The 27,193-nt window shown below is 31.0% G+C and overlaps 2 protein-coding genes across 2 annotated transcripts in view; both read right to left on the reverse strand.

The window, feature by feature from the left end:
• Positions 1–3,066: 3,066 nt before the first annotated feature.
• On the reverse strand, positions 3,067–23,664 carry LOC108908124. Its single transcript, XM_018712047.1, has 8 exons — positions 21,914–23,664; positions 12,912–12,984; positions 12,685–12,852; positions 12,544–12,630; positions 6,593–6,937; positions 3,560–3,785; positions 3,294–3,371; positions 3,067–3,228 (listed from the first exon to the last, which is right to left on the reverse strand). Exons 1-8 carry the CDS (start codon positions 23,530–23,532, stop codon positions 3,203–3,205), a joined length of 2,622 nt encoding a protein of 873 aa, XP_018567563.1. The 5' UTR covers positions 23,533–23,664; the 3' UTR covers positions 3,067–3,202.
• A 389-nt stretch (positions 23,665–24,053) lies between these two features.
• Positions 24,054–27,193, reverse strand: part of LOC108908120 (protein kinase DC2) — an 86,029-nt gene continuing 82,889 nt past the window's right edge. Inside the window, exon 6 of the mRNA XM_018712043.1 lies at positions 24,054–24,497. Coding sequence (XP_018567559.1) covers positions 24,372–24,497 — 126 coding nt within the window. The 3' untranslated portion in view covers positions 24,054–24,371. The remainder of the gene's footprint in view (positions 24,498–27,193) is intronic.

Below are 27,193 nucleotides of genomic sequence, written 5' to 3' on the forward strand. Positions count from 1 at the left end.
TTTAAGAAACATTTTTGAAGGCCTTCAGTATTAATTATGTAAATATTATAGTAGAAATTTCTAATTCTAAATTAAGTTCTAATTTAGAAAAGCTGAATATAATAATTTAAAAGTGGAGGAATTATAAAAATCCTTAGAGCAGCAAAGTACAAATCCAAGCATTTTAAAGCTTTCATTCGTAATATGGTGGGAAAAAGAGTTTACTATCAAATACTACAGCTAAATCACGGATGGTGTGTGACTTGGTAAGAATAGTATTATAAATACAGTAATCAAATACAATGGGTTGCTATTTGAGAGAGAGGGTAGTAACATTGCACCACACAACCATTTTATTTATTTAAGCACATTGTGAATTTAAATTTACTTAAGCAATACACAACAATTTATTTAAAAGACACTATACTGTAAACGGAGTTTTATACTAACTGCATTGTGTTTTAGACAAAAGACAATTTTAAAATAAGTTTTTCTCATAAAGGAATAATTTTATGATAAGCAAGAAGTTCTTATTCTGGGATTCTGAAAGTACGATCTAATTGTTTATATGACATATGGCACAAAATATTTAACGGAGTTAGTATCAATGAGGTGGGTAACCAGGCATTATAAAAAAAATTCTTGAAATATATGACTTTTGTCTAAAAGAGGTTAAAGGTTATAAAACAGTTTTAACAATGAGTTATTGTTTCTTAATTGAAAATTTAGATTTGTTTAGTAAATTTAACAGTAATCTTGAATATGTCCAGAATCAGTAAACATACCAAATTATTGCGCTGACCATTATGGCAAATATATGACAATGTATATCATTATAATCAGAAAAAAGAAAAGAATCGAAAAAACTTCAAATAGGATGTTCCATCTGAAATACACAAAAGTTTGTTTTGGTTTCATCAGTACCATTTTTTTAGAGAGAAAATAAATTAAAAGGAGATAGAATATTATGTGAATGACCCTACATATTGATGCATGGTGCTGTGCTACACAGTTTGAACTAAGGAAATTGTTTAACCATTGTCAATTGTCACGGAAGAAAAACTAAAACAATTTTAAAAAACACGATGCTTTTCATCGAACGTAAGTTATGATTCAAACATATAATTTTATCACTTAAAATCGGGTTATAAATGTCAAGACATTGTAACGACAGTCGAAGTAACTAGAGAAATATATCGGAGCATTCCTAGAGAGGGAAATGCTGAAGTGACAATATACCTGCCACATAATAAACGTTTTAATTTTAAATACACTTGATACAATCAAATAATTACCGGCTATTAACAAATTGTTAAATATTTGGTAACGATATTTTTAAGTCTTTTCATCAATGCATGAAAATCTCCAAAAATAAAAATTATATGGGCAAGAAACTTACATACGGATCAGAAAATGTAATAATGGTAATATAGGTAATATTTGTATTATAATTTGTTCAATGGCCATTCATAGGTACATTTTCGTTGCACCAAACTGATTATATTTACAATCTGAGTATACTTGTATTTGTGTATAGCACAGCATCGTTAACTAAATTATATAAATTAAGTTTTCGTAAAGATTTATTCAAAGGGTGTTCTAAAATTCACGTAAGAAGTAAGATAGAAAACACAGGTTTTTAATTAAAAATTGTACCTAATTTTTTTATGGATTCATAAAATATACCTACATTATAAGATTATGTATGAAATAGCTAATCGGGTAAATGGCCTCCACGGTTTTGCTGATAGGTACGCACTCTTTTGTCGAAATTATCCATAACCGTTTTGCATAAATCTCGTTGATACAGCGCTCAATTTCCTTTTTCAAGGTGCAGGTGGTCATGGCCCTGCTGGCATAAACCTTAGACCATAAAAAACATCAAATAAAAAGACCAGAGTTATTAAATTGCATGGTTTGGGTGGCAATTCTTATCGCCAAAACGGTAAATTACACGACTAGGATATGACTCATGCAGTAATTAAATTGTTTCTCGGGCTGTATGATATGTGGCACCGTCTTGTTGAAGCCACATGTTGTCTACATCCATATCTTGCAATTTGGGCATAAAAAACTGAACCAGCTGCATTTTCGTAGAAGAATAATTGTCCGATGATGCCTCTAGCTCAAAATCAGAATCAAACAGTGACACGTTGTGGATGCATTTGTTTCTCAACAATCGCTTGTGGATTTTCTGAACTCCAAATGCGACCATTTTGTCGATTAACGAAGCCATCAAGATGAAAATGAACCTCATCGCTGATTTTGTTCGAAAAATCAGCATCGACTTGTTCCATAATAAATTCAACGAACTTTATAAACATGAAGATGTAAATCTTTTGTAAAAATACGCTGTAGAGAGCTTCTCGAAATGTCCAATTGATGACCACAGTGCTGTACTGCTTCCTGGACTATCAGCAACACTCTTATGAACTGCTTCGATGTAGTGTGTTGAACGACTTGTTGAAGGACGGCCGGAGTGTTTAAGATCACTAATTCATCCAGTTTCCCTAAATTTTTAAATTAATCTCTTCGCAATTGATGAAGATAAATCACTATTTTGCAAGAAAATTGCGAAAGCTGCCAAACCATTATTTTTAAAATATTACTCAATAAAGAAAATGCGTTATTCTTTCGTGTAACACTCCATTCTTAATAACCCTAGCTGTCATGCTGTCTTTTTTTTTTCGTTGGCAATACTTACCGCGCAAATGGCGCAAAATTCAAAACTTGCGTGAATTTTGCGACACCCGATATAAGCCACAGTATGGATGTTATACCAATATTTTTGTTTTAATTTGTAAAATAGTTAAATAATTGATACTACAAATAATGATGTTTTAACTCCCAAATTTAGAGAATATTATAAATACTTTTCCTTATAGTCATTCAAAATCGAAGATATTTACGAAAAATTTGGTTCTTACAACATTTTATGACCATGTTTGCTTGTACAAAAGAAACACGTACTAGTATCAAATCAATAATTGATATTGATATCCCTTTTTTTTCTCATCTAGATAAAGTATTCGACTTCCAGTGAAAACAATCGCTCGTTATTATCAGTAAAAATTCCTTAAGTGAGTCATAAAAAGCATATTTAATCAATAAATAAAGTAACAATTACTTAAATTAATTACAAATATATTTATAAATAATTCTGTAAAAAGAGTCTGCTTCCAAGACAGTCTAAGAGGTGAAAATGTTGTGCATCATTGAGAAATCATTCAATATAAAATTTTGAGGTACCTGAAAAATGTAAATTGTTAGTGTTAGTTTTGTAATACATTTTATTATTAACTTGCTCAATTTACCTGCTGATTTAATTTGTCTTCTTGAGACCTTATTCTTTTTGGTGCCCCATGGAGACTGATACATTTTCAGAGTATTTTCTAAAAAGATATTACAATAAGGATTATAAAACTTTAGATGTTGATTTTCGTGATTGTTAGATAAAGGAATTTACTGCAACAAACAACTATAAAACATTTTGCTAGGCGTCAAATGATACAAATTGCTTCTAAATTTCTATATATTGCTTTGAATGATGAAAAAACATTAATGTGTGCTCTACACATACCTTTCACTTTAAGTAACTGCTGCCAAAGAATAGTTTCTATGGCTTTTCTCCAAGTTTCTTTAATTTTTTGCGTTTTCGCTTCAAGGATGTATGTGAATCTGTCAGCTCTTGACAACCTTTTGCTCTTTGTAAAGTCGGTTAGATGTATTGTTAAATCTTCAAATGTTGCTATTCTTAAATCTATCATTTTTATACATGCATAGTAATTATAGGTGTCCATATTTCTCTGAAAAATAAATATATGTATAAAGATTCACATAATAATGAAATATAGTTGGACACTTCCTTGAAGATGGTTTATCATCAATTTATAATATTTTTTGTGCATATATGAATAACATAAAATATTAAATGAAAATGGATATAGTAGGGATTTTTGTACATATTTGGGAGAAGATTTTTTTAATTTTTATCAATTCAATTTAAAAAATATGTACAAAATTCCTTTTATCATTTTGTCTCATTTATATTGTGTACATTTTAAGAGTCAACCGTTTCATAGTTTAAGATATAAAAAAATTGTCATTTCTCAATGAAACAAGAAAGTAGAAGAGCTAATAGTAACAAGGGTATGTTTTAGGGTAGGTATAGAAATGTATGTACGATTAAATATTTGTAGACTTAATTTAACAAATTTAAATTAATTAAACAAAACAAAAGAACGATCTGTATTTATGTTTGGATAATTATTTACTAACTTGTCTTTGATTTGTTTTGATGAGATTTAGGAAAATTTTTGAGTTTATTTGAATGATCTTATTAGCTTAAACTGTCACTAAAATAGTAAATAAATGATTATAATAATTATTAAAATAAATATAAATGGGATAAGACAAATATATTTTAATAATGATAAATCGAATTTTTATTAGTTATTACGAAAACAGTTTGCTCGCATAATAGTTAACAAATTTTTAAATAAACATGTTGAAAAGTACTTACAAAATCTGTATCTGTACCTATTTTAATTTTGTCATTTTTATAATCGAAAGTGTTGGATACTGTACAAAATATCTCTAAGAACTATGTCAAGGAGAAAAGTATCACTTGATCTATAATTCAAATCATCAATCCAATAATTGTATAACAGATAAAAAATGGAGATAAATTCCTAAGAAATAATTTGAAGAGAAACTGATTTTATCAAAAGATTAGATGTTATGAAACTGTTCTCTTTGATTATGGTTACCTTTATTAAACCTAGTTAGGCAACAAAATAGTAGGGCACTATTTGTTTTTCTTACGTCTAAGAACAATAATTATCTATTTATTCTTCATTTAAACGAATAGGTACTACGGCAGTATATAAAACTGTTTAGAAACTATTTTTTAAGTTAGTTGCTTATTTATCTCTTAGGAAAACTAGAAAATCTAAAAAATCCATCCCTGCTTGTTTAAAATTCTCAGCATTTTATTCAATAATTAAAATATTTATTTAGTATTATGGTGATTATAAAATTTCAAACTTTTTAATTCATATAAAAATATATATGTGTATACATATAAGTATAAAAATCGAGCATTTTCAAGGAAGCCATAACTTGCCAAACTTAATTTTGTTATCAGTGAAGATAAAATACTAACTAAAATTATTAAAACTGATCTTGTAAACAAGATAATGTGATGATAACATCAACACAGAAGACAAATATAGTAACTATTGCACAAAAAAGGTATTTTAAAATGTAAATGTTATTATTTTTTAAATAGTTTTCTGGTCTACAACATTAGATAATTCTAAAATATCATGTCTATTTTTTATTTGACTTCAAATCTTAGAGAAAAAGGCAGTTTTTATTTTTTATTGAAATATATTTGACATAAAACTTTTAAAGACTATAGTAGTTTGTATAATGTGTTTTGAAAACCCACAGGGTGTGTATTGAGTAATTCCAGAAACTTTAAAGGGCGATTTCTTGAATGATTTCAAGGTAAAAAGTTATAGGTTTACAAATCAACAGTTTTAGACATGTAGGATTTTGAAGTAAAGAAAAAAGAAAATTTACTTTTTCTAGAATATCTTTTGGAGTTTGATGCAGAAAATGAAACTTATGCTAATGTTTTATCTGATTAAAATTAAAAATCCCCTAAATTCGGATGTAAATACAGGTACCAATGATGCATATACTGGGAGTCGCTTTGGTTAAAACCTTAGAACTTTGACGCCTCTGTATATTTTGAAAATTTAGTCACTACTTTTAACTCCTTATTTCCATTAAACAATAATCTTCGTTTTCTTCCTTTTTTTTTAACTTTCATTGTGTTACCAAAACTCCATAAAATATAAGACCACTCTGGAACTACTCATTTTTCAGGTAATGTTCATAGGATTTTTTTGCTAGAAATGACTAGTCGGAAAAGAATCAGTGGCGTAGAAATTTTGCATTTCGTTATAGACAGCAAGTTTGACCAGGAAAATGAGAATTATTTATTTATAGAAACAGGTAATTCTATGTTAGGTTTAAATTAGAGTCGAAAATGGCTATTTTTTAAAATAACAAGTTAGAAGTACCTATTGATTGAATATTCAAAATATCCAATGATGTCGAATATCTGAGGTTTTAGCGAAAGTAATTCCGGTATTTCCGCCACTGATACACATATTTTCATCAGAATTGAATGAATTTTTACCTTTTATTAGATAAATCATTAGCTTAAGTTTTGTTATTCTATATCAAACATTTTCCGGAATATTTTATAAAAGGTGATTTTTTTGATTTTCAACATTCTGAATCTTGTTAAACGATCGTGCAGGAAAAGTCTTAAATGGAATACATTACTAGCTAAATTTTCTTTTGAAAGCATCCTGTAGCTACCTGCTTTGTAAGAAACAAATACAAGTCAAATGGAATAAGTTCACGGCTGAGGTACAGAACTTGTTATACAAACGCAAAAGTTCTATCTCTCCTCTTCAAGGTGCTCTGATCCAGAACTCCAGTGCGCACCCGTGGGTGGATCTAACACATCCGCAAACTTATTCCCGTTGTAAGTATAATCTAAGTAATTTACTATGATTTAACTCTAAATACTTACCGGATCACATATAGTAAATACGATAATATTTTCGAATAAGAATACCATAGCCTCAAACCTCCTCGGTTTCAGTATATTGAATTTTTCTCTCATTTTAAAAGATCCGTAATCTTCTTTATTAATAGGACTATTTTCAATAGACTCAATTGCCACAAAGTCATTACCCTTCGACATCTCTCCCTTAATTATATCCAGAGCCATTTGTACATTGCCCGTGGGTAGTTTCAATTTGGTCAGCTGTTTCTCTATGTTTTCCAGGAACAATTTGTATTTTCCCAGTCTTTGTAGAGGTGTTAATAGATATGATGATAAGTCCAGTCTTTCGTCGAATTTAGCCTGACTAAGCTATTGTGCAAAAAAACAATAATCATGAATACGTTACGTCATGAAACGTTATAAACTAATACAAATATTATAAAAGAAACAAAACTTTCAGTGGGGTTATTAAGTAAGTTTTACAAATGAAAACATTGCATAAACAACAGTTTTTCTGATATTATCTAGTACTAAAATAAGTAAATTCACAGGCCGACAAGATTTTAACCCAACAATCAGAATGTACTTTTTCCAAGGTTGGTGCGCTGAATTCGAATTCTAGGTCCAAATTTCTCAATTGGCTGTTGGTTTCGAGGTATTCTAACCTAAAAGTGCCAAAATCGCGATTTTTTTACATACTTGAGGTTATGTTACATGGAAAGGTAAATTTTTTGCTGAAATCATTAATGGGGTCTTAAAGTACTATACTTACTCTTTAAAACGCATATGGATTTATCCCGATATCATTTTTCGTCTTTGAAAAATCGCAAGTTGAAATTTAGTAGTTTGACTCGTCTCTCAATTTTTGAATATACTAACAACACAGTGCGATTTTGGCAACTTTAGGTTAGGATATCTCGAAAATTAGAGCCAATTGAGAAATTTGCTCCTCGGATTCGAATTCAGAGCACAAAAATCTTTCGGGAAATTATATTCTGCTTTCTGGGTTATAGGAACGACTAAATTTTGTCGACCTGTGATAATTACACAGCTCCATAAAAAATCGAGAAAATTACCCCTGGAGTCTGACTATGTCTATCATTTGTTTTCGTGGTCGATAAACCCAAATTCGGGGTCCATTTAACCCCATCACGTCAGAATTTTTCATAACCTCAAAAAATCCATTGACCACTCAATCCCATAACCCCATAACCCCTTAATCCCTTAATCCCTTAATCCCTTAATCCCTTAATCCCTTAATCCCCTAATCCCTTAAACCCTTAAACCCTTAAACCCTTAAACCCTTAAACCCTTAAACCCTTAAACTCTTAAATCCCATAACCTCAAAATCCCAAAACCCGGTAAGAAAGAGACTTATGCGCGTTGAAGCCCTGAAACACAGTATGTTCGAGCCGTGCATGCTTTTTGAGCCTTAAACCTATACCACTATGTTATAGGTTTCTCCTATGTAATCTTGGGGGACAGCTATAGTCTAGTATAGGCTCTACGTGCATTTCAATTTCGTCCTTGACTTGTAACCTATGAACATTCTTCTATACTCTTTAATAACCCAGTAAAGAATAGCCTTATGTAGGAACCCTTATGAGTCAAATCTTGGGACATCATTGCTATTCGTCTGAGGCAAGGGGAACACACTTTCAAAAAGCACCCCAAAGGGAAGGGAAACCTAGTACTCAACGTTGTTCCTGGGTTCGGCAAAACGTAGGTTCTCCCAACAACAGTCTCGTTCTCACCGGGTTATGGGATTTCGGAGTTATAGGGTTATTGAAGAATGTGGGTTTAAGGTTCATGCCTCGAACATACTGTGTTTCAGGCTTCAACGTGCATAAGTCTCTTTCTTACCGGGACCTTGGGTTTTGGGGTTATGGCATTATGAGGTTATGGGGTTAAGGGGTTTAAGAGATTAAGGGGTTATTGGGTTATTGGGATTGACCACTCAATCCCAATAACCAATGGATAGGGGGATTTATTACGTTTTTTGCATATTTGTTGAGGTTATGAAAAATCTTGATGTGATGGGGTTAAATGGACCCCTAATTTGGATTCAGCGTCCTCGAAAACATATGATAGACATAGTCAGACTGCAGGGGTAATTTTCTCGATTTTTTTTTTGTGGAGCTGTGTTATTTGTCAAATATAATAGCATGTGCTTTTCGGAAACAATATGCCGTTGAAGTGCTAATAATTATCCCTTAGAACTATTATCTAGCTTTATAGAAACACTTAAAAATTATCTCATAAAATCTGTCATAATTTACTTGTATTTGGAGATGTTCTCCAGAAGAGCATATTTCGACAAGTGTTGTTCCATACATAGCACAATGATGCTAACAAAAAAAAAACGTAAAACTTGCTTTGCATTTGTACGTCATTAACACATTTGGGGTAAATAACTGATACGATGCATTCAGGAATCTTTTAAAGCTGAAGTGTGATAACACTGATAAGTAAATCCATTACAAATGGCGAGAATACCTGTTTAATATGCAAAACTTTTTAAATAGGTAACTACTCAAAATGAATAGATGGATATTTCATATTAAACGATATATTAGAGAAGGTGATAAATATACCAACAACTAGTGGAGCGTCAGGTAAATCAAGTAAATATTTTTCTGAGTACTTTGAACAAAAAATTGCAGAGTACTGGCTATCCCAATGAACCTCCGGTTTCGGAAAAAACTTACTATCGAAAATACAGTTAAAAATGTATTAGAATCATTAGAAAAAACCTACCACATTAAAAAGCCTGATATTACCAAAAAAACTCGCTGCTCTTAAAGCTTAGCCTTCTACGTGCAAAACCAATTTATCAGACTTTTGACAAAACCTGTTATTTAGATGAAACTTAAATAACAGAAGTATCAATGGTTCAACAATTTCTGGACTGATTGTCATGTCGTTGGTTTAGACTTTTTTGACGTTTCGAGAGGCATATCGCTCTATTCGTCAAAAGAAACCTGGTACTGGAGATTAAGACTATCGCGTTCTGTATTTGAACTGTGCTCCACAATTGCTAATTTTGTTATGGTGCTAGTTTCCAATTAACACTGGTGCTCAATTAATCCAGTGTTGTTCCAATGAATACTTTCCCGAAATGCTTTATACACAGGGGCCTTGGAGTAGATCTTTTTTGCAACTTGTCTTGAGAAAGGGTAATTCTATCTTCCCTGAGATCTTGTAGATAGTATTAATTTTTTTCCCCAGGTTTAGACTGTCTTTTCAGTACATAACACAGAAAAATCATTGCAAGATATTCTTCCTCTTCCTTGTTTTGAAGTATCCTTCTGATAGCGCGTTTAATATTACTGTCCATGTATCCATTTCCTCTAAGAATAGATGATAGATGTTGTAGATCTTGATTCAAGTGTTATGGCTTGCAGCAGGAGGATACTCGATGTACTAATCTTACCATGTTTCTGTAATGAGGTTTAGCGTTCAGATATCTATCCGTGTGGGCTAGCTTTCTGTAAACGTTGCGCTCTAGGGTGCCGAAGTTTTTTCTGAAGAAAAGAGCTATATGTCTCTCGAAACGCTAAGAAGTCTGCAAACCAAGTTAACAGGAGTACCAACTGAAATAAAATTCCAGTCAGCATTAGATTATACTATTCGGCGATTAATAGTACAAAAAAAGAAGGCGAGTATTTACTAACAAAAGCACTGATTTATAAGTGGGGATATGTAGATGCTTCCTGTTAAAAGAAGTACAAAAAGAATTTTGCAGAAGACCAAAGTATACCTGATGTTTGTGTTGTTGATAATGGCATTTTGTGAATCATATGCATAAGACAATCAGAATAATTTATAAAAAATGAACTTTCCAAAAAAAAGAAGTAAGATCAAACATTTAACATGTAACTCCCTAAATTAATGAAGGATTGCAGGATTGCAAACAAAGTACATATGCATCACTTATTGAAGCCTTTTCAGCGTCTAAATTGATTATTTCTACCATTACGGTTTTCATGCACCTGAAGGTCATACAGGTCTATTAAAACACTGAATATAACGACATAGTTAAGAATCTGAAAATAACCGAGAGGACATGAACATTAAAATAGCGTTTATTAATACCTCAACCTTCAGTTGAATAACCAATGAAATATCCCACCTCTCAACGTTATATTTAACTAGAATCTTTACGTTATTTTACTGTTTTTCAATACTGTAACATCTCCCATTTGGAGCTTTTATATAAAACTTCACATTTTGAAGCTGCTAAAAATCGTACTCACGTTCAATTAATTTAATAGGTCACTTTAACGTTTCTTCCATTGACTATACTTTAATTGAATCGCTTATTTGTGAAAGGATATAAGTCACCAAATTGTCAAAAATAATTCAGCAACGGAAAACGATACTTGAGGCATGCATCTATAGTTTAGTTATGAAAAGATATATGTCACTACTGTCCAGACTTACATATTTCTAATCCAAATTCATTATAATCCAATTTCATTATAAAAGTGTATAAGTCGCTGACATACATCTTTTCACAACTACACAACTCACCACTTAGCGCACGTGCATACCATTTCTGTAATAGTCTTATTATTATTTTTAAATTCTTTGTTCAAATTATATATGACAGCAATGTTTGAAATTTTAAAGACTGGTGGTGAAGGCATTACAAAAAATTGCCTTTCATCAGAAACCACAGGTAAAAGTACTACACCTGATAAAAGGGAATCATTTACTGTTTCGAGTTTCATGGAATTTCGTTACGACAAACCCAGAAAGGGAACTGTTGAAACTCTTAAATTTATTGAAGGATTGCAGAAAAGTACTTACATCCTAGCCATTAATACTAACAATACTGTTCAGTTATCATACCAAAAGGCCTACCCAAATGGAAAGTTTGCTATAAATATTAAAAAAAATTAACTATGTGAATATTGGACACATTCAAGATTTCTGTAATGATATTATTACATGGCCTACGACCGGGGAAGAAGACGGTATATAGTGATTTGTTTGTAAAATAGTAACTAGATATTTAAAGCGGCACCACAGAAGAAAAAATTATTTGAATTGCTTGTATGTACGTTTCTCTTGGTAATGTTTAATAAAATATACCTAATACGATAAGCATCATTCAATAAATTAGCAAGTAAATTCGATTATGGTTTAATTTGGCTAAATTAATAAATTTGGAAAGAGAAAAAAACCAGTTAATTTATGAAAGGATGTAAGTCGTGAACATCTAAACGATTGTAAAAAAATATTTTACTATTTAGCTGAAAAAATTGTACAACATTATATTAGAAAAACCATAGTAAATTAATATCCCTTTACCAAAGCCTTCTTTTGGTATAGGTAGATAACTGTAGTTTTTTTTTTAATTTTCTCAAAATTTCTTTCACAAAAAAAGGATTAAATTATTATTCAACCTTCAATCAAAATTAAGTCATTTTAAAGGTTTTTACTGTCATGTTCTCACTAGGAGCAGGCTCACAATTTTTTAATTTTTTATTTTTTGTAAATTGAAATTCAGCCTAAGTTATTATGCCCTGTAAGTAATCTAATTTCAATTTTCTATCTTGAGTAACCTCAGCTCTTTCAATATATTTCAGATAATTCTCTATTCGAAATTCTCTATTCGAACTTTTTTTTGCCTTCAAGTGTGTGAAAAAGACTTTTTAACCAGGTGGGTACCTTTTAGGGTTTCCGATATACCAATAGTGGAAATTAAAAACGATTCACGATTTAGAAAATGCTCATTGCAATGTAAGCTTAATTAATTAATATAATTAATCATTTTCATACTTAATTATAGGTATAAATAGGTACATCAATATTTATTTTGATATTCTTAAAATCTTACATGATTATTGATTACATATATGAGTCATTATTGCATGAGAATGACTCATTTGGTATATTATTATTTTTTAGCTTCAAGCTTATGATGGAAAGGTTAATGTCATCAATCTATAGGAAATATATCTACTTACTTTTATGATGTGACTAAATTCTTTCAATACAATATCAGCCTTTGGTTTATTTTTAAAGTATCTGGGGTAGAGTCTGAATAATTTTTCCTGAAAAATATTTTAATTAGATAAATATTTAATTAGCAAGCGAGTTAATATTACAAAGTCTATAAATGTTTTGACAACTTCGTCTACGGTATCCCCGCAATTTTCCAGAGCCACAAAAAACTCCTTTTGTTTACTATACAACTTGTCAATGTTTCCAAATATATAACATTGCCTGCCAATTAAATTGGTTGGAGTGTGTTCTTCAATGTATGGTTTATATTTCTAAAACAATAGACAAAAGTAACAAACTATGCTTGATAAAATATGATCTGTATCCTTACCGTAACCACTCTATTTAAATCTTCCAGATATTTCCTTTCTGTAGTTTTTATTTCATCTACAATGTAGGACAACCTGGAAAGGTACGTATTATTGAAAATGGTTTCTTATGCAAGATTAAGGCTGCTTTCTAGCAAAACTTAACATTAATTAACTGTTTCGCAGAGTCGTTATTTTAAAACGAAATACACAGTTAACAGTAAAAATCAAATCCTTCGACCACTCTAAATTCCAACGCCACTGGTTAGTTTTTGCTCCAATTATAAGCCTGCCAGCTATACAGGGTGTTAATGATAACTTTAATGGCGTATTCTACCGATAAAAATAATCAACTTTTGCCCAATAACAATTTTTGATAGAACGTTTCCCTACAGGGAGGTGTTAAAAGTTTCAAATATTTATATAATTTTTCGATTAACTTCACTGGCAAAAAATATTTAGTAATAACATTGATGACATTTTTTAGTAAGGACTATTTTTTCTTGGATAACTTATTCCATAATACACTCGCATTGGCGTAGTTATTAGGGGAGTAGAGTACCTTTTAAAAAAACGCACGCCACTGGTTTTTTAAATAGTTTTAAAAGTTTTTAAAATGTACAATCAATTTGTGGCAATAAGTAGTCTTGTAAAGTATTCGTAAAAACTGGTCTTTAGATAATTGGGAAACAAGTAAGAAGATACTTAAGTACCTACGTTGCTATTTATCATTTTCTATTGATTGCTAAATGTGTAACAATAAATTCAATACCTAATATTTTTGAGAGATTTCAAAACACTATGTAACGCCTGCTAGGAAATAATTTTGAAACTGTCACACATTTTTGTCGCGTTTCTCTGCTAGTTATGGCCCGTTATACAAATATTGAATAAGCAGATATACATTTTACATACGGTAGAGCGAATGGCGATGCTAGACAAGCTGAACGACTTTATAGAAAGACTTTTCCAAATCGACGTTGTCCAACAAGGAATACTTTTTCAAGAGTTCATCGTCGAGCTCGTGAAACTGCATGTTTGTCGCTACCAAAACGNTACAAAAATCTTATGACCATATTTATTTGAAAAAGTTCCAAAAACAACTTATAAAATTAATTAATACCAAATCTGCGACAAGTAGCCCCGGTGTCCCCTACCTTTTAAAAAAAATCGCACGCCACTTCTTTTTAAATAGTTTTAAAAGTTTTTAAAATGTACAATCAATTTGTGGCAATAAGTAGTCTTGTAAAGTATTCGTAAAAACTGGTCTTTAGATAATTGGGAAACAAGTAAGAAGATACTTAAGTACCTACGTTGCTATTTATCATTTTCTATTGATTGCTAAATGTGTAACAATAAATTCAATACCTAATATTTTTGAGAGATTTCAAAACACTATGTAACGCCTGCTAGGAAATAATTTTGAAACTGTCACACATTTTTGTCGCGTTTCTCTGCTAGTTATGGCCCGTTATACAAATATTGAATAAGCAGATATACATTTTACATACGGTAGAGCGAATGGCGATGCTAGACAAGCTGAACGACTTTATAGAAAGACTTTTCCAAATCGACGTTGTCCAACAAGGAATACTTTTTCAAGAGTTCATCGTCGAGCTCGTGAAACTGCATGTTTGTCGTTACTAAAACGTCGAGCAAGAGAAAGAGCTGTTTGTACAGTTCATCTCAAAAACAGAATTGTGGAATTTGTAGATGAAGACCCATCTACCAGTACCAGACAGATATCAACAGATTTGGGTGTATCACTTGTACATACCAATCTGGAACGTCTTGCGTGAGCAGCAATTACGTCCATATCATGTACATCGAATTCATGCATTAAATGAAAATGACTATCAACGGAGGATTGAATTTTGTCACTGGTTGTTACAACAATGCGAACAGCCTAATTTTCAGTTATTAGGTATTGAATTTATTGTTACATATTTAGCAATCAATAGAAAATGATAAATAGCAACGTAGGTACTAAAGTATCTTCTTATTTGATTTCCCAGTAAATTTTACAAATACTTTATAAGAATACCTTATTGCCACAAATTGATTGTACATTTTAAAAACATTTAAAATTATTTTATCACTCAATCTTTTATACCAGTGAAGTTACGGAAAAAATAATATAAATATTTGAAACTTTTAACTCCCTGCATCTCCGTAGGGAAGCGTCCTATCAAAAATTTTTAAAGGCAGACTTTGATTATTTTCATCGCAAGAAGACGCCATTAAAGTTTGGCAAAACTTATCATTAACACCCTGTATAGGTTGTTGATAAACAATTTATCAAAGACGTTGTTATAAGGATTCCATTTTTGGGAGAGTTTTTGTTTATTTATTTACCTATTTATTTTTTTGGCGAGGGAATCAGTAGGCAAATTTTGTCGCAAGTTACTTTTACTGCTTTAACCTATAAATCAGTAGAATATATAACATAGATAACGTAAATCTTAGCCTTTTTTTATTTTTAACAAAATATTGCTTCCTAATATCGTGTTTCAACTGTGGGGAACACATGATAATTTTTACGTTAACATAATTAAGCTGTCACATGTATCATCTGAATATTTCTGCAAATATCGAAGAACAATGGTCTTACTACTGTACCCTGTGGAACCCCTATTGGGAAGTTATACACATTCCAGCTTTATCAGTGATGGTAATTCTGCAGTCGTCTGATACGTATTATCCCATATCTACATAATTTTGTCAACAATCTGTTCCAAGGCAATCCATATCAAAAGCTTTAGATAAGACTGAAAGTATGACCTTAATTTTATTTTTATCGTCAAATGAATTTCATCACTTGCCAAGAAAACCACTCATTCTGTATTTCTAGTTCTATTTTATTGTTTAACAAGAAAAAAGAAGTATCTATTTATTCACTGTCAAAAACCATGTTTAGAGAGTAATAGTAGTTTCTCTGCGAATTAATATTCGTAGTATTTTTATTATTATCTCAACTTTATCGTATTATACCAAGCGATCCAGAATGATTGAAGCTGATGTCACACGTAAATGTTACCAAAGATATTAAAATTTACTTCCATTTGATCAAAATTACTTTTCGTGTTCTTAGATTTTCGACCTTCACGATCTGTCAAATCAGAAACGTACGTCTGTGCTTTTGATTATGTTCGCCGATTGTATTTTTATTTTAATTTATTGTTAATCTTCTGAATAAGCAGTGTTTTTAATGCTAATCATCTGTTAACTGTTAGTTTTGTGGTAAGGAAGCAAAATACTGATGTTTTCTTCGATATAAAGTACTCGAATTGTCGAAAGTTAGAAAATGGTCTTTTCGTTAAACGATTTTATTGCAGATGCTTACTTTTGGAATGGTCAACGAGAGAATATTATATTTTTGCTCAGCATTTTCGACGTTTGGTGACACTATTCTGAAATACTTGCAGTGTTTATAAAGGGAACTCACCTGGAAGAAAGTGAGTTTTAACTGAAGATAAACTGGAGGATGTTAGAGGGCGTTTAGCAGCAAACCCCACTAAACCTTTACGACAAATTTCAGCTCAGGCGGGTAAATATTTATAAAACGTTAAATATCAGTATTTAAAAATATTAATTATAGGAATGTCATATGGTTCAGTACACAGAGCTGTAAGAAAATTACATTTACATCCATATGAAGTTTCCACGGTGCAAGAATTGTTACCATTAGATAATGATAAAAGAGTGAACTATTGTAACTGGTTTAACAACAACTTCAACGATGACAATTTTTTAGATACAACTTTTTTTTTTACCGATGAGTTTCATCTTAGTGGATAAATAACACAACATAAATTCACAAAATTATCGTACGGGATGTAAAGTCGTAAACGACTTTACATCCCGTTAAAATAGGAGTTTGGGTAGCCATATCTCGGCGAAGAATAATTGGACCTATTTTCTTTGAAAATAATGTTACTGTTGAGCGATATGGACAAAACATTTTGCATTTTTAAATCAGCTACATGATGATGAATTGCACAATAGTTACTTTCAAGAAGATGGGGTAACATCACACACAGCTAACACAACACTGGAGTTCCTAAGAGAATTTAGGACGTTCACATTATTAGTCTAGACTTATGGCCTCCAAGATTTCCGGACTTAACTCCCTTCGATTAATATCTCTTTGGAACATTAAAAAATTCCGTATATGTAAACCTTTTACACACAGTGGATGAACTAAAGGATGCCATAACAAATAAATTATTTAACAGTTTAAGAAGACGAGTAAATCTATGTATACAGAAAGAAGACATACATTTTGAACAGTCATTATAAATAAATTGTGATTAAAAATATTACATATTTTTATTCCTCATTTGATTGTTTAAATAGTTGTTAGAAATTATAACAAATTAGTTACAAAAATTATTATTATCGGTAAGGACAGAATTTTGGTCAAAATTAAAAATACACAATACATGATTTTTTATTCGCATTTCTAAATTAGGAAAGTAAACTTAAATTCATTTAAAAATTGTTGCCTTTACTTTGAAGTTCGCATAAAAAAATAAGATAGATAAATAATTGTTAAAAATTGATTCTAGTTTTGAGATTAATAGTAATAATATCTAAATCATTTTTATTTAATACTTTCCTTTAACAAATTAATAAACCCCTGAGATCAATTAAAGCTAACATTCTGCTGGTTGTGTTGTATTTTTGTGATTACAATGAATACGTGACCCTATTGCCACTGCACTTAACCCGGCACTGAATGAAGTAAATCACTGTCAATTTTGCCAACTACAAGAGCGAAAATAACAGGAGAGCGGCACACAAAATATTTGTAGGTAGCGGTGCCATCAATTATTCGGGATCTATCGGTAAAAACATTTCGGTTTCTGCATCTTGAAACACTGAAAATATATCTGACAAGATTTTATCTTCACAATATTTATTAAAAAATTGAACACCCTGCGCAAGAAGAAGATTAGTAACAATATCTAAACGGTTCAGAAGAGGCAAAAATCTTATTTGTGATAGTATTTATTCCTGTGATATCATTGTTTTTAAATTTCCACCAGGAAGAAAAAGCGGATAATTAACATTCAACATGTTTTCCAACCGAAGGCATTCCAATCTATTACTCTGGATAGGAAACAAATTAGATAATAATTCAGTATTATTATTATCTATACAAAAAGGCAACACTTTTAATTTACATTTAATGAAGATACCATTTAATAATAGTATACAGGGTGGTCCGAATTTTATGCAGGAAACTTCGAGGGCAGATAGATCTCTTTAAAATAATATGTGTTTGGCGTATAAACATTGGTCTGGAACAGCCCCGTTTTAGAGATACAGTGTGTTGAAGTTGTTAAAAATTTTTTTTGTTTATACCTCCGGAATCTATTATCCGATCTCAATAAAATTTACAATACAATCCCCTTGTGGAGACATTTCTCACCATAATATTACAATAATTATATTTATGTTTATGCTTAAAAGTAAATGGAATTTGTAAGCAACTCAACAAAATTCTTTACACTCGTTTCCACACCACCTGTGAGGTAGACTTCCTGACGCGTTTTAGTTTCGCCTGGAAGCCTAACCCACTATCTTTACAAATAAGAGCAACTTAAATCAAAATAATAATAAATGTACATTTACCAAAGGCGAGGGATAGTGAATTTTCACATTCTGCATATTTGGTCGCAAGAAAATCCTCATGAAATTCGGACAAGATCTTTTCAACACGAATTTTCTGTTATCGTGTGGTTCGTAATAATTCGCAATAAAGTTTGTGGATCTTCTTGGCACCCCGTCTAAATTCCCAGTTATTACAAAACTTTCTAGAAAACCATCTATTTGAATTATTAGAGGATGTTCCATTAAATATACGACAAAATAGCTGGATACAATGGATGGTGCTTCTGCGCATTCTGGGAGAATAATATAAGAATGACGTAATAAAAATGATATGGGGCGATGGATAGGTAGAAGACCAAATGCCAATGTCAACCATAATGGTGCAGAGGGTCCAATGTCTTGGCCAGCCAGATTGCCATATCCAAACCCCTGGACTTCTATGTTTGGGGTTATCTGAAAAGTAAAGTTCATTCTACTCCAACAGATACAAGACCACAACTACTGCAACGTATAGAAGGCGAGTGTAATGAATTAAAAGAAAACCACCACATGATATTAGCTTTAATTAATTCAATTAATAGAAGATGTCAGAAATGTATCGATGTGGGTGGTTCTCATCTTCAACATTTGTTTTTAATGCATAACGTTAATATTGTTCCTTGTTTAGTTGCTGTTGCTTGGTAAATACGTTTTTATTATTATTTTGATTTAAATTGTTCTTATTTGCAAAGAGTATTAGGCCTCCAGGGAAAACTAAAACACACCAGGAACACTACCTCACAGGTAGTGTAGAAGGGAGTGTAAATAATTTTGTTGATGTGCTTACAAATTGCACTCACTTTTAAGCATAAACATAAATATTCTTGTAATACTATGGTTAGAAGGGTCTGCCACAAGGAGATTGTATTGGTACGAATAACTTGAGAACGATGAATCTTAGAGAAAAAATTGAAGTTACCTTCTTACGTATTTTGTGCATTAAAATATTAATCAGTTACAATGTCTTGTAAAAAATGCAGTGGCATAGGCTTCTTTGTGAAAAAGGGGTGAACCCTGTTCAGTTGTACACTACTGGTTGAACCGTTAAAGCTCATATTTTAGGGAAGGTAACGTAGATTATCTGTACTAAATTTTATGGAGATCGGTTAATAGATTCCGGAGATATAAATAAAAAAAAAATAACAACTTCAACACCCTGTATTTCTAAAACGGGGCTGTTCTAGACCAATGTTTATAAGGCAAACACATTATTTTTAAGAGATCTATCTACCATCGAAGTTTCCTGGATAAAATTCGTACCACCCTGTATAAATTTGACACTTTATTATGGGACTACACCTTTTCTAAAAAGATGTGAAAAATAGATATTAAAAGTAAATATAAAACCGTTTCTGCTGGAAATACAATATTATCAGTTTGATTTAAGTGGAGGTAGAAAGTATTGTTTCAATTTGCGGCATACCTTTTCAATTAATAGTTTATCTTATTTCTCAATAACACTGGAAATTGGAACTTTATCGGTAGTCACAAGTTACATTTTTTATCATATCCAGACCTATTAATAAACGATTTAGTAATAATATGTTTGTGTTTGTGTGACTATTCCTAAACATGTTGTTCATGTCTAAAAGGCAAATAAATCATTATTATTATTATTATTATTATTATTAATATATCTATAGGTATCACGAAAAATATGTTTGCCTCGTTTTTACTCCGTTTGACGTAATAACAGTTTTCTTTAAACTGCTACAGGTTTAAATCGAAATAGTTCAGGAAAAGCTAGTACCTAACACTACATCTACGTAACTATAAATTTGTATCTTTACAAGGTGTACCGTTTATACTTAATAAAAGTGAGTGAAATAGTGGGGGTACATCGTATAATGCTTTCTTTTTTCATTAACGTTGCGTTTCCCAGATACAGGTTGTCAATTTAGCTAAAGATAAACTTGACTGTGCTATGTCAAGAATAATGAGCAAACTGTTTTATTTCCAATGCAGTGGCTTAGATGAGCATAGTTGTGAGATATAATTAAAGGCAAAATATGGTAATAGTCAAAATTCCTTAAACATCCTTAATATTTTATCAGTTACCTTTGAATGCATTAAAACAAATTTATTTACATAAATACGCATTTATTTTTTTATTTATTATTTATTATTATTTATTACTTCTCCACTTTAGGAACTTAAAATTTTGTTTGAAATATTTGATGTAGTCCCCTTTATATCTTATACAGGGTGATCCATTAACGGTATGGAGCGGCTATGTATAGAAAACTAGACGTGCTACGATTATGGCGTAAAAAATCTATTAACAAATACGACCAAAAAAAATTTATTTAAAATATTTTCAAGTTTGTAACTTCACCGCTAGGGGGCGCAACTGCTATGGTGTTATAGAAAATTGTCGGTTTTTCGAAATTTCGCTTATATAACCTAAGTTGCAAATACACCCTTCACAAGTTTTGTTTGAACTTTTTTTTGTTATTACCATAGCAACACCAGTATGAAGGACGCCATTTTAAAATTTTTAAATTGTCATAACTTCTAAATGCCTTAATCGATTTCAATAAACGATGGCTCATTTTAAAGAACTACCTATCAATAAAATTTATTTTAATGATATAGAAATGAAAATATTATTTTCCTGTGCAACGGTAGACGACGCTAATGAGAAAAGTTTTGTAATTGTCACCGTTTATTAAAAAAATTAAATGCAACGATATAGGTTTTTATTCATGGCTTGATAGACCATTCATTATGGAAAACAAATACACTAACCGGAGGTCGATATCTTTTTTCGTTTTCAAGTTATTGCTAAAATAGTGAGGTTATGCTAGAACGTACTCCTTTATTTAGTTCTCTAAATAACATCAAGTCAATTTACCAAAAATATCTTACACAACAGTTACAAATGGAGACAATTCAAAACAACAACTGTGCCCTATTCCCATCATCAATTTGCCATTAATGTATGGGCTAGAATAATCGATGATCATCTATTAAAACCTGTTAGTAGCGTAGTAGAGTTACCGCCAGGGCTAAATGGTATCTAAATTTCTTGAAACATGCTTTGCCAAATCTATTCGATGTGCCTTTGCATATTAGAAGAGTCTTATGGTTCATGCACCAAGTATTTAACAATTTTTTATTTTTTATTTTTTTATTCAGTCTTTAAACAGTTCATTGCTGCAAAATATAACAGCAAATTAGGTTATCAAGCAAACGAATTAAAAATTTGATCAGACAAAAATTGTTAATTAATTGATATTTAACATAATTGACTAGGTACCATGATTCACTGAATATAATTTTTATATTATCTTTTAAACTTTGACAAATATTGAAACTAAAACATTGTATCTTCATAAACAGGACACCCTGCATAAAAGAATAAACTTACGTTCCCTTTTGTGTAAAGGAGTCATTGCGGCTTACTGGCGACATGGGCTCTCCTACATCATCCCCATTTTCAATCCCTGGATATCCTCCGACTCTTTCTATTCTCACAATGCCTTTAATATCACAGAAAGTTTCGCGTCTATAATTAAAACCGTCTTCATCTTCGTGTTTTTGTCCATTCCCCAAGCTAATGCCTTCGTCATCCGTATCATATAACTCACTGTCTCTCGATGCAGTCGAATATACAGTAGACCTGTTAGATTCTGGATTAGTGAAGAATCCACTGGAAACACTTTCAGCACTGACGAATTCCTTAGGATTTTCGATAATATTGAGGGACTTATCGTCGTTTTGGTGGAAGACAATGTCAGAGTTCTCAATTGACTCAGCTATCGTATCTAATTGACTTAAATCGACAGCTCTTCGCTCTACTGCAATCTCCACTATTATCAGTTCTTTGCCTTCGTCATTGTATGCTTCTACAAAATATGATCCATTCTCTTCTAAATCATCGGCAAGACTCTCTCCAAATTCGTCATCTGTGATGTTCCCGTACATTATTGGAGAAATATTACTTGCAACATACATGTCTTCACTTTCGTTATCCAATTCATTATTTTCACTTTCATTGTTGTCAGATAATGTACTATAATGCAGCAATTTATTTTCTTGCTCTGTACTGTCTTCTACCTCTGGATCTACTTGTTGTGATATGTAGTCTTCATCATTTTGCACAAATTGCATACTTTCTCGTCTAACATTAAGCCGCTCAGCCCAAGTTGTTTTTTTCTCAGTCTCAAGTTCTTTAACCACCCCTTCGAAGGAAACGTATTCGTCTTCTTGAGTAATATTTTGAATACAGTTTTCTTCATCGTCTATAAACCCATCTATTTTTAATTTTTTCAATGCTAAATCGATTTCATTAACAAGATTTTTCCTGTAAAATTCAATTTCATTTTCTGATTTAGCGTCTGCGAAATTTTGAATTTTTTCTGGACTCCCTTTGTTGCGCTTTCTTGAAATCAGTTCTTTGCAGATTGTATTTGTAGATGAATACCTCTTTTTACTATCGTTTTTAGAAAAACGTCTATCCAGCGACTGAACACTTTTTGCATAAGGATCTGCATCTCCATCTGAGTAATTCATTCTATTATTAGTGTCATCATAAGCATATTTAACCCTTTTATCTACTTTACAGGAACTAGGTTTTGGATGCTGACATTCATCTGCACGTTCTGTATGAATGATAGACTTCTGTCTTCTCATTTTTAATTTGTTACCAAAATCGTCAACCATTTTATTAGTTCTTTCAATTTCTTCAATAACATGTTTTATTCTGTTATCACAATCGTCTTCATGAGAAGTGCTTCTTGTGCTTTTTGTTCTACGTTTAATTTTGCTCTTAGATGAGGAAGAATGCGTTAGAGATGTCCTTTTATCGTTAGGTTTAATATCGTCTTCATCAGAACTGACTGCTGTTACAAGTGACGGAATACTTTTCGTTTTTCTTAACGTTGAATGGGAGGATCTTTTTGGCCTTTTAACCTCAAACAAACTAATCAACTTAACAATGCTGTCTTTGTTTATTCTTTCCGGAATTTCCGGATGTGGACTATTCATGTTTTAAATTTTGACACTTCCACTACATACACTTAAAACAACACCTTGTCACTACGTTTTAAAATTAGAGAAGCAGATAATTTAATTTTAAATACATTATTTCACATTTTGATGTTGTTCTGACTCGGCAAATGTGAGCTAGCTGTTCAGAGTGTAAAATATCTTATCTTATCTAGACAGTTATCTCAATTTTTATTTCTGTTAATATTCGGGAGATAACGATTTTATTATTTGTTTTCAAAAGTCGAAATTAATGAAATGATAACTTGTTTACGAGATATTAATGCTTTTTGTGTCGCATATTTAAAAATGATCTTAACAAGGTACCTATTTTATGTATATGTATAAACATATTTGACAGACCGTTCATTGGATTCATAAACGTATCTTAAATATGATAAATAAAATAGTACCACAATTTTATAAAAAGTTTTATTAATAATTTCTTATTACTGTTACAATAACAATCGTATAATAAATAATCGTATATTTATTTAATACTATTTAAAAATTAATATTTACATTGTTAAATCTGACTAAAAAATTAACAAAAACATTATACCCTTCATGTTTGTTCTAACTTTTTAATAATATATTTTAGGTTCGCTCTACTAATAAATCACACTCAGTAACAATTAATATATACAAATGTCCTATAAAAATTAAGCTTATCTCAGTATTACTTATATCACAATATTTTCAAAACATACGAAGTAGCACCACTTCCTTCTACTCTAGATATTTTCAATTTTTGGTTAGCTTACACAGTATTCGAGTGTAGTGGCTATTACAAGCTTTCTAACTTCCTATAGGTACAAATTAATAAGAAAATAAATTCATCAAAAATCTTCAAATAGCTTTAACTCCGAATCTTCTAAAGTTCTTGATGATTTCCAGTCACCTTCTGGATAGTCATCAAAGTTGCTCGCGTCACCTTCATACATTATTTTAGGGACGACGGGTGGCTGAAACAAAAAAAAAAGTCGTAATTACTACGATGTACAGGGTGGTCTTAAACTGTTTACCGATATTTTCAAGAGATAATACCACATAACACATAAAATATAATGGAATCTCTATGGTTTATCTTGAAGATATTTTTGTTATGCAGGTTAAAATACACTAAATCTTAGTTACGTACATGTTCACCGTAGAGCGCTAGTGTTGAAATTTCTGAAAAGTCCCCGCGGTATGATTGGTGCCTAAAAATAACATTATGTCTACCTGATCCTGCCATGACCGCCATGAGTTTCGTTGAGATTAAGTTTTCGTTTGTAGTGGTACGTATTTTCGTGGTGTTATATATATTTTTGTTAATTTAAAAATTATTTTTTTTTGTTATATGTATTTTAAACTAATATATTTTTTATATTAATTTTCTTTTTTTTTTGTTACTACAAATCTTATAAATAGTGAAATCTTGCAATATACATATGACGATTACATTTTGTACTTAACAAAATTGATGAATAATGGTATTCTTGCATATTATACATTACTATTTTTTTGGTGTTAAAAGATGAGGTCCATCAATAAATTTACCAAAAGATTCATTACATTCGTAAATACTGAATGGAAATTTATGGGCTCAGATTTTAAAGAAGCCTGAAACTCAAGTTAATGTATTATTTTGTTCTTCAGTAGCAAACTATTTTTAATGTATAATTTTATGTGTCTATATTTTTTTTTAATTTTTCAATTCAAATAATCTCTTTCAGATTAAAAAAAACCGTAAATATTCAAAGCTAATGGTGGAAAATGCAGTGGTAAAACACTTCCGAGATTTTGAAATGTAACTAATGAAATATTCATAACTTTTAGGCCCAGTTTTTAATTGTTGGTTATCGCCATATGAGTAACTAAATAATGGTTATCACTAACTAGCAGTTAACTCAATTTTATTTTCTTCTATTGAAATTAAGAAATAACAATTTCCTCCAAAATTGTAGGTTAACTTAATCAAAAATGTATTTGTAAATTAGCTTTTAATTGTATATTACTATCACGAAATCTTCATTTGAATAGTGTTCGTCAAGTATGTGTGATTGAAAAACCGGGCCTTATTAAAGTTATACCACAGACAAAATAGCTATCGCCACAAACCGCTCCTGGAATAGGCCAGCAGTTTTAAATTTCCGAATTGCCGGTAGAGTACACCACCAGCAGAATTTTAGGAAGAATCAAATACAGCGGCCCGCATACCTAAGCGTATCCTAGCAACATATAAACAAGACTTTGGTAATGTTGCCAGGCGTACTTACGGATTTCTTTTGTACACTTTTTTTTATCAATATCTGTTTTTTGCGTTACTGTATTTACTTCAATGTATGATGTAGGTATTGATAAAAATGTTTTTAAAGAATCAACGAATATCTATGTATGTATCATATGATATTCTGCAGTGGTGTTACAATTAAGTTATTTAATCATAATTTCGTTAATTAGCTACCTACTATTTTCATTTTTTGGTATTGAAATACTGCAGAAAATATATTTCCAAATAAACAAAATTCTAATATTTTAAACAGCTTGTAATATAATTTTTTTGATATTTGATGATGACGATAAATTTATTTAATATACAAGGTGGGTTATTAGTACGTCGCGGAATATAGGTACAGGTTTTTTTTTTGTATTTTGACATCCACTTATAGGTTTAATAATAATTAAAGATAGAAAGAAACTTTAAATATAAATGTACGACTTTTCCTTTATTTCATTTGACATCAAAATTTACTGGCATAAAATATATGTTTAAAATAAAAAAATCATAAAAAAAAATTTAAATTCATCCTTATGAAAATAACAAACAACGCTTTTTATAACTAACCTTTACAACAACATAAGGAGAATAACTAAAAACGAAATAACATTAATATACCTACAATTTTTACAAATCAACATACAAGTGATTGTGATGATACAGTTGAAAATATGTTTCAATTTACTATTAACTGCTTCAAAAACAAATTCAAATTTGTCAAGCATTTCGTCCTGTATTTTTTTTCAATACTTACAAACTTTCAGGTAAAAAAAAATATGTCCAAAGGACTGACAATGAGATCGGGGCTGTTTTCTGGCCACCTAAGGTTTCTAATAATATTTTTTAGTGTTCGTTGACGGGATTCTTCCTCCAAAATAAATTTGCCAATATTCCTGAAGAACTTTTGCGCATTATTGTTATTTGAATAATACAGTTAATTATGTTTTATTTTTCGTCATTAGAATAACCCATTGTAATTTTTTAAATTTTTTAAATTAAAATGGGTTATTCTAATAATGATAAATCCCATGTATTTTTAAAAGAAGGTTCGTTTCTGTCGTTTTTGTCTGATTGTGTGCGAGAGAGATAGAAGTTATAGTGTGCGATAGAGATAGAGTGACTCTGTCCTCATAGAGAGCTTATCTCTCTCTCTCTGCTGTCTTCAGGAGTCTCTCCAGCAATTTCAGGGCACCTAGGGAGGGAACGTGGGGTAGAGCGGGTGGCCTTGTTAAGCCTTCGTTATCGATCTATGATGTCACACAGTATAAGAAAAAAAAATGGTTTTTGCTCGTAACTCGGAAATGGCTGGAAATATAAACAAATTTCCCCTTGGTTCTGAGTAGAGCACTCGGTGGGTGACGCAGAGCGGGGTGTCACAATATATGAAAGAAAAAAAAA

This window comes from Anoplophora glabripennis, unplaced genomic scaffold (genome assembly GCF_000390285.2).
Source record: "Anoplophora glabripennis isolate ALB-LARVAE unplaced genomic scaffold, Agla_2.0 scaffold339, whole genome shotgun sequence".
In the NCBI taxonomy this organism is placed as follows: domain Eukaryota; kingdom Metazoa; phylum Arthropoda; class Insecta; order Coleoptera; family Cerambycidae; genus Anoplophora; species Anoplophora glabripennis.